The sequence below is a fragment of the Penaeus vannamei genome, chromosome 11 (assembly GCF_042767895.1).
Source record: "Penaeus vannamei isolate JL-2024 chromosome 11, ASM4276789v1, whole genome shotgun sequence".
NCBI classification, from domain to species: Eukaryota; Metazoa; Arthropoda; class Malacostraca; order Decapoda; family Penaeidae; genus Penaeus; species Penaeus vannamei.
The window spans coordinates 42,099,717-42,107,216 of NC_091559.1; the positions used below are offsets into that span (position 1 = coordinate 42,099,717).

A 7,500-nucleotide genomic window follows, 5' to 3' on the forward strand; every position below is an offset into this window, starting at 1 on the left:
CATCGCGAGAGAAAAAAAGGAGGTAGGGAGTTTCGAGAGAGGGGGAGAGGGAGGGAGAAGGAGAGGGGAGAGGGGGGAGGGGAAGGGAGAGGGAGAGAGGGAGGGAGAAGGAGAGGAGAGAGGGGGGAGTGTAAGGGAGAGAGGGGAAGGAGGGGGAGAGGGTGAAGGAGTGGGAGAAGGAGAGGGAAGGGATGGGGAAGGAGGAGAGGGAGAGAGGGAAGGAGAAGATGAAGGAGTGGGAGAAGATGAAGGAGTGGGAGAGGGGAGAAGGGAGAAGGAGTGGGAGAAAGAAATTGAGTGAGTGAGTTTGGGGAGAGAGGGAGAGGGAGAGGGGAAGGGAGAAGGAATAGGAGAGGGAGAGGGGGGAGGAGAAGGGGAAGGGAGAGAGGGAGAGGGAGAAAGAAAGTGAGTGAGTGGAGAAGGAAGAGAGAGGGAGAGGGGAAGGGAGAAGGAGAGGGAGAGAAAGGAAGGGGGATGGAGAGGGAGAAAGAGTGTGGTAGTGTTGTTTTCATCTTCAAGCGTTTTAAAAACCCATGAACAAGTACTGGCGTAAATTGTAAATGTTTATGTATTTTAATTCTCACATAAACGGGTTTAGACTCCAGAACTTCATTTCATTTCAGGATTTAATTAGTCAGGACATAAATTCAGCGCAAAGCCTCCCTTAGACCAAGTCTCTTCATAAGGAGCTATTTTAACAGGAAGACATTAAACAAGATAAGACTGTTAATCTTTAAGTTATTGTTTAAATATTTCATTTCTTTCATTAGCTAATCCTGTCTCCAAAGTTTCATTCTATTTCAGAAGATAAGACTTTCATTTTTATATGTTCACCTGGAGATATTTTAACAGGAATACAATTAATAGGCATTTTTTTCACATTACGATTCTTGCATTAACTGAACTAGTCTCCTGAGCTTCATTCCATTTCGGTAGTTAAGTAGTTTGGCCTTAAATTCACTGCAAAACCTCCTTGAAGCTATTTTAACAGGAACCCATTTAATAGGAATTATTGTTTTATTTATTTATTTTTAATTCTTTTCTTTCACCAAATAATATTTTTTTTACCAGAGCTTCGTACCCTTTCAGTAGTTTAGTAGTTGAGCCTTAAATTCACTTGAAAGCCTCCTCCAGGTCTAGGATTTTCCCCGGGAGCTATTTTAACAGGAACCTATTAAATAGGAATTACTGTTTTATTGATTTATCTTTTTTTGTTCTTTTCTTTCACTAATTAATCTTGTTTCCAGGGCTGCATACCCTTTCAGTAGTATAGTAGTTAAGCCTTACACTCACTGCAAAGCCGCCCTCTTGTTTACAAATAATTATTCCATTTTAGTAGTTTAGTAGTTAAGACTCACACTCACAGGTAAGTCACTATATTGTTCTCAGAGCTTCATACCCTTTCAGAAGCTCATTAGTTGAGCCTTACACTCACTGCAAAGCCTCCCTGTTGTTTACAAATCATTATTCCATTTCAGTAGTTTAGTAGTTAAGACTCGCACTCGCTACAAAGCCTCACTCTTGACTCCAGAGCGTCATACTCTTACAGTAGTTCAGTAGTTAAGACTCACATTCGCTACAAAGCCTCCTTCTTGGCCCCAGAGCTTCATACCCTTTCAGTAGCTTCCATTTCAGTAGTTTAGTAGTTAAGACTCACACTCGCTACAAAGCCTCCTTGGTCCCAGATCTTCATTCCCTTTCAGTAGTTCAGTAGTTAGGCCTTACCCTCACTGCGAAGCCTCCCTCAGGCCTAGTCTTCGTCTATGGGGCTTCTCTCAACTGGAGTCTTTCTCAGCTCTCCGATTGTTATGCAGTGGGTGTCGGCGGTTTAGGGGTGGGGAGTGGGTGGGTGGGGGTTGGGGTGGGGTTGTCAGGAGCCTATTGCTTGGGGGGCCCCGTTCTGGCGTCGAGAAGCTGGGGGGAGGGGAGGAGGGGGAGGGGGGAAGGGGCGAGGGGGAGGCGATTTGTAGAAAGAGTGCGGAAAAAGAAGAAGGAAAAAAGGGGGATTTACAGAATGGGTGCGAAAAAAAAAGGTTATAAAAAGAGTGTGTGTGTGGAGGATTTACATGAAAGAAGAGAGGAGATAAAAAAAAATAAAAAAATAGAGGATTTAGAAAATGGGTGTGGAAGACAAAAAAAAAAAAAAAAAAAAAAAAAATGATGAGGGGTTTACAGACAGAGAGTGTGTGGAGGATTTACCTGAAAGAAGAGGGATTTACGAGAAAAAAAAAAGGATGGATAAAGGATTTACGCAAACACCGCGGATGATTTACAAAATAAAATATAATAAAGGGTTTGGGGGATTTAGAAAGATCTCGGAAGAGTTTGAAGAGAGAAAAAAAATTGGGGGATTTACAGAAAGAATACGAAATATTTTTTTTTGAAGGTGGGGGATTAATAGATTTACCTGAAAGAGTGGATTAAAAAAAAAAAAAAAAAAAAAAAAAAGAGAGTTACAGAAAGATGATGGAGAATTTACAAGGTGAGTGCGGAGGCTTTACAAAAAGATTTGGGAGGCTTTACAAAAAAAAAAAGGGGGGGAGGGGGGGGTAACAGAATGAATGCGGAGAATTTACCAGAAAGAAGAAGGAAAAAATGAGTATCTAAGATTTGTGAGAAGAGGATGTATGGTTTATAGAAGTATTATTATTATTGTTGATATTGTCATTATTGTTATCATCATCATCATCATCATCATTTTCATCTACATCTTCATCATAATCATAATCACTATCACAATAATCATCATGATCATTATCACTATCACTATCACTGTCATTATCATTATCATCATCATCTTCATCATCGTCATCATCGTTATCATCATCATCATCATCATCATCATCATCATCATCGTCGTCGTCGTCATCATCATCATCATCATCATCATCATCATCATCATCATCATCATCATCATCATCATCATCATCATCATCATCATCATCATCATCATCATCATCATCATCATCAACATCATCGTCATCGCCGTCGTCATTGTTACTATGATAATTATTAACCCGATTTCTATTATGATTATCATTATTGTTATTAATATTATTGCTGTTGCTACGATAATAATTATCACTATTATGATTAATATCATTGTTGCCATGATAATTCCGATTTATGTTATTGATATCATTGTCGTTGTTGCTTTAATGATTATCACTATTATTATTCATATCATTGTTGCCATGATCATTCCTATTTTTATTATTGACATTATTGTTGTCGTTGTTGCTTTAATGATTATCACTATTATTATTAATATCATTGTTGCCATGATCATTCAAATTGTTGTTATTGATATTATTGTCGTTGCTTTAATGATTATCACTATTATTATTAATATCATTGTTGCCATGATCATTCCGGAAATTGCAAGATGCAAATGACACTAGACATCGAGTCACGTGACCCTCGTCCTTTAAAGGCTGTGCTTCACTGCCTTCTCTCTGGTCGCTCCTTCATCCGCCACTTGGGTCTCTCCTTCCACTTAAATACTTCTATATTTCTCTTTGTCTCATTTTCTCTTTGTTTTTATTTGTCTCTCTCTTTCTTTCTTTGTCTCTTTCTCTGTCTCTTTCTCTGTCTGTCTCTTTCTCTGTCTGTCTGTCTGTCTGTCTCTGTCTCTGTCTCTGTCTCTGTCTCTGTCTCTGTCTCTGTCTCTGTCTCTGTCTCTGTCTCTGTCTCTGTCTCTGTCTCTATCTCTCTCTCTCTCTCTCTCTCTCTCTCTCTCTCTCTCTCTCTCTCTCTCTCTCTCTCTCTCTCTCTCTCTCTCTCTCTCTCTCTCTCTCTCTATCCTCCTCCTCTTTCGCATTCTATTTTTTTTTCTCTCTCTTCATCGTGTATCAGTGTTCCCTTCTCCTCTAATTCTTTCACTCTCTTTTTTTTCTTTTCCTTCTATTCCTCCTCCTCCTCCTCTTTTTCTCCTTCCTTTTTTTTCGTCTTCCTTCTATTCCTCCTCCTCCTCTTCTTCCTTCTTTTTCTTCTTCTTCTTCTTCTTCTTCTTCTTCTTCTTCTTCTTCTTCTTCTTCTTCTTCTTCTTCGTCTTCGTCTTCTTCTTCGCCTTGATCTCCCAAGCGCCGCGGATACTAAATAAAACGGGACGGGAAAATGTCCGGCATTCCAGATGTGTTTCGCTCACAGTGACGGGAGGGGGGGGGGGGGGGGGGGAAGGGGAGAAGGGGAGGGGAGAGGAAAAAGAGAAGACGGGGAGAGGGAGGGAGGGAGAGGGGGAGGAAGGGAGGGGGGAGATAAGGGGGGGAAGGAAAGAAGGAGGGGGGGGAGTGAAGGGAGGGGAGTGAGGAAGGAAAAGAGAAGACGGTGAGAGGGAGGGAGGGAGGGAGAGGGGGAGGGAGGGAGGGAGGTGAGGAAAGAGGAAAGGAAGGAGGGGGGGGAGGGAAAGAAGGAAGAGAGGGAGTGGGGAGTGAAGGAAGGAGGGGGGGAGGGAGGGAGGGAAAGAAGGAAGGATGGAAAGAGTGGAAGGAAGGAAGGGAGGGAGGAGAGGAAGGAGGGAGGGAGTGAAGGAAGGATGGATAGAAGGGGGGAGGGAAAGAAAGAAGGAAGGAAGAAAGGAAGGGAGGGAGGGAGAAAGCGGATGAGGGAAGCTGAGCGAAGAAAAAAAAGGGAAAAGGAGGAGAAAGGAAGGAGGAAAGGAAGAAAAAGGAGGAGCACGAGGAGAAAGGAAGGAGGAAAAAAGTAACACAAGAAGGAGGGAAAGAGGAGCACAAGGAGGAAAGGAGAAGGAAGAAAGAAGGGAAGAAAAGGAGCACAAGGAGGAAGGAAGGAAGGAATAAGGATGAGAGAGGGGGAGCACGAGGAGAAAGGAAGAAGGGAAGGAGGGAAGAACATGATCACAAGGAGGTAAGGAGGAGCACGAGGAGGAAAGAAAGAACACAAGGAGGAAGGAAAGAAGGAAGAAAGAAGTGAAGAAGATCTCAAGGAAGGAAGTAAGGAAGAAATAAGGCAAGTAGATCTCAAGGAAGAAAGGAAGGAAGAAATAAGGGAAGAAGAAAATCTCAAGGAAGAAATAAGGGAAGAAGAAGATCTCAAGGAAGAAAGTAAGGAAGAAATAAGGCAAGAAGAAGATCTCAAGGAAGAGAGTGAAAGTAAAGAAGAAATAAGGGAAGAAGAAGATCTCAAGGAAGAAAGTTAGGAAGAAATAAGGCAAGAAGAAGATCTCAAGGAAGAGAGTGAAAGTAAAGAAGAAATAAGGGAAGAAGAAGATCTCAAGGAAGAAAGTTAGGAAGAAATAAGGGAAGAAGACCGTAAGGAAAAAAGGAAGGAAGAAATAAGGGAAGAAGATCTCAAGGAAGACAGGAAGGAAGAAATAAGGCAAGAAGAAGACCTCAAGGAAGGAATAAGTCACGAAGAAGACCTCAAAGAAGAAAGTAAGGAAGAAATAAGGGAAGAAGAAGACCTCAAGGAAGAAAGTAAGGAAGAAATAAGGGAAGAAGAAGACCTCAAGGAAGAGAGTGAAAGTAAAGAAGAAATAAGGCAAGAAGAAGACCTCAAAGAAGAAAGTAAGGAAGAAATAAGGGAAGAAGAAGACCTCAAGGAAGAAAGTAAGGAAGAAATAAGGGAAGAAGAAGACCTCAAGGAAGAGAGTGAAAGTAAAGAAGAAATAAGGCAAGAAGAAGACCTCAAAGAAGAAAGTAAGGAAGAAATAAGGGAAGAAGAAGACCTCAAGGAAGAGAGTGAAAGTAAAGAAGAAATAAGGCAAGAAGAAGACCTCAAAGAAGAAAGTAAGGAAGAAATAAGGGAAGAAGAAGACCTCAAGGAAGAAAGTAAGGAAGAAATAAGGGAAGAAGAAGATCTCAAGGAAGAAAGTAAGGAAGAAATAAGGGAAGAAGAAGACCTCAAGGAAGAAAGGAAGGAAGAAATAAGGTAAGAAGATCTCAAGGAAGGAATAAGTCACGAAGAAGACCTCAAGGAAGAAAGTAAGGAAGAAATAAGGGAAGAAGAAGACCTCAAGGAAGAAAGGAAGAGGCTCACGGGAAAAGAACTCAACTTCATTTCGCTGAATTCCACTTGTTGAGGATCTGGAATTGTTCTCGGGTTGCGGAGCTCTCCACCTCAGAGGGCGTGGCTTTACTTATTTATGGCTTTTATCCACTCTGCGTGTTTACTGTCCGTTCTCTGTTTTTTTTTATCTTCTATGTGTTGTTTACTGTCCGTTCTGTTTTTTTTTTCTTTTATCCACTCTGTGTAATTACTGTCCGTTCTGTTTTTCTTTTTTTTTTTTTTTTGGCTTTTAACCTCTCTGCGTGTTTACTGTCCGTTCTCTGTTTTTATTTTTTTTTATCTTCTATGTGTTGTTTACTGTCCGTTCTCTGTTGTTGTTTTCTTTTTTATCTTCTTTGTGTTGTTTACTGTCCGTTCTCTGTTTTTTTTCCTTTTTTTATCTTCTTTGTGTTGTTTACTGTCCGTTCTCTCTTGTTTTTATTCTTTTTTTTTTATGCATCTTCTATGTGTGGTTAACTGTTCGTTCTCTGTTGCTTTCTTTTTTTTATTTATCTTCTATGTGTAGTTTACTGTCCGTTCTCTGTTGTTGTTTTCTTTTTTGCTTTTATCCACTCTGCGTGTTTACTGTCCGTTCTCTTTTTTTTTTTTTTTTATCTTCTATGTATTGTTTACTGTCCGTTCTCTGTTGCTTTTTTCTTTTTTTTTTATCTTCTATGTGTTGTTTACTTCCCTTCTCTGTTTTTTTTTTCTTTTTTTATCTTCTTGTGTTGTTTACTGTCCGTTCTCTCTTGTTTTTATTCTTTTTTTATGCATCTTCTATGTGTGGTTAACTGTTCGTTCTCTGTTGCTTTTTTCTTTTTTTTTTATCTTCTATGTGTTGTTTACTTCCGTTCTCTGTTTTTTTTTTCTTTTTTGCTTTTATCCACTCTACGTGTTTACTGTCCGTTCTCTTTTTTTTTTTTTATCTTCTATGTGTTGTTTACTGTCCGGTCTATGTTGTTTTTTTTTCTTTTTTTATCTTCGGTGTGTTGTTTACTGTCCGTTCTCTGTTTTTTTTCTTTTTTCTTTATATTCTATGTGTTGTTTACTGTCCGTTCTCTCTTGTTTTTTTTTCTTTTTTGCTTTTATCTACTCTACGTGTTTACTGCCTGTTTTTTTCTTTTTCTTATCTTCTATGTGTTGTTTATACTTACCGGTGAGTCAGGTCGGAAAGTGGGTCGTGGGAGGGATGGTTGCGAGACAGATTGTATATATTATCATCTGTTATTTTGACTTTTCTCTCTGGTTGTGGGATTTATTATTATTATTGTTGTTGTTTTGGTTATTATTATTGTTATTGTTATTATTGTTATTATTATTATTATTATTATTATTATTATTATTATTATTATTATATTGTTATTATTATTTTATTGTTATTATTGTTATTATTATTATTATTATTATTATTATTATTATTATTATTATTATTATTATTATTATTATTATTATTATTATTATTATTATATCAAAATGATTATCAAATCCTTGCTA

The 7,500-nt window shown here is 38.9% G+C and overlaps 1 protein-coding gene across 1 annotated transcript in view; it reads left to right on the forward strand.

Moving 5' to 3' along the window:
• Positions 1-7,500, forward strand: part of LOC113823097 (uncharacterized) — a gene marked incomplete in the record, with an annotated part of 250,198 nt that overhangs the window by 175,701 nt on the left and 66,997 nt on the right. The window contains 1 exon segment of the mRNA XM_070127522.1: positions 1,532-1,634. Within this exon segment, the coding sequence (XP_069983623.1) occupies positions 1,532-1,634 (103 nt within the window).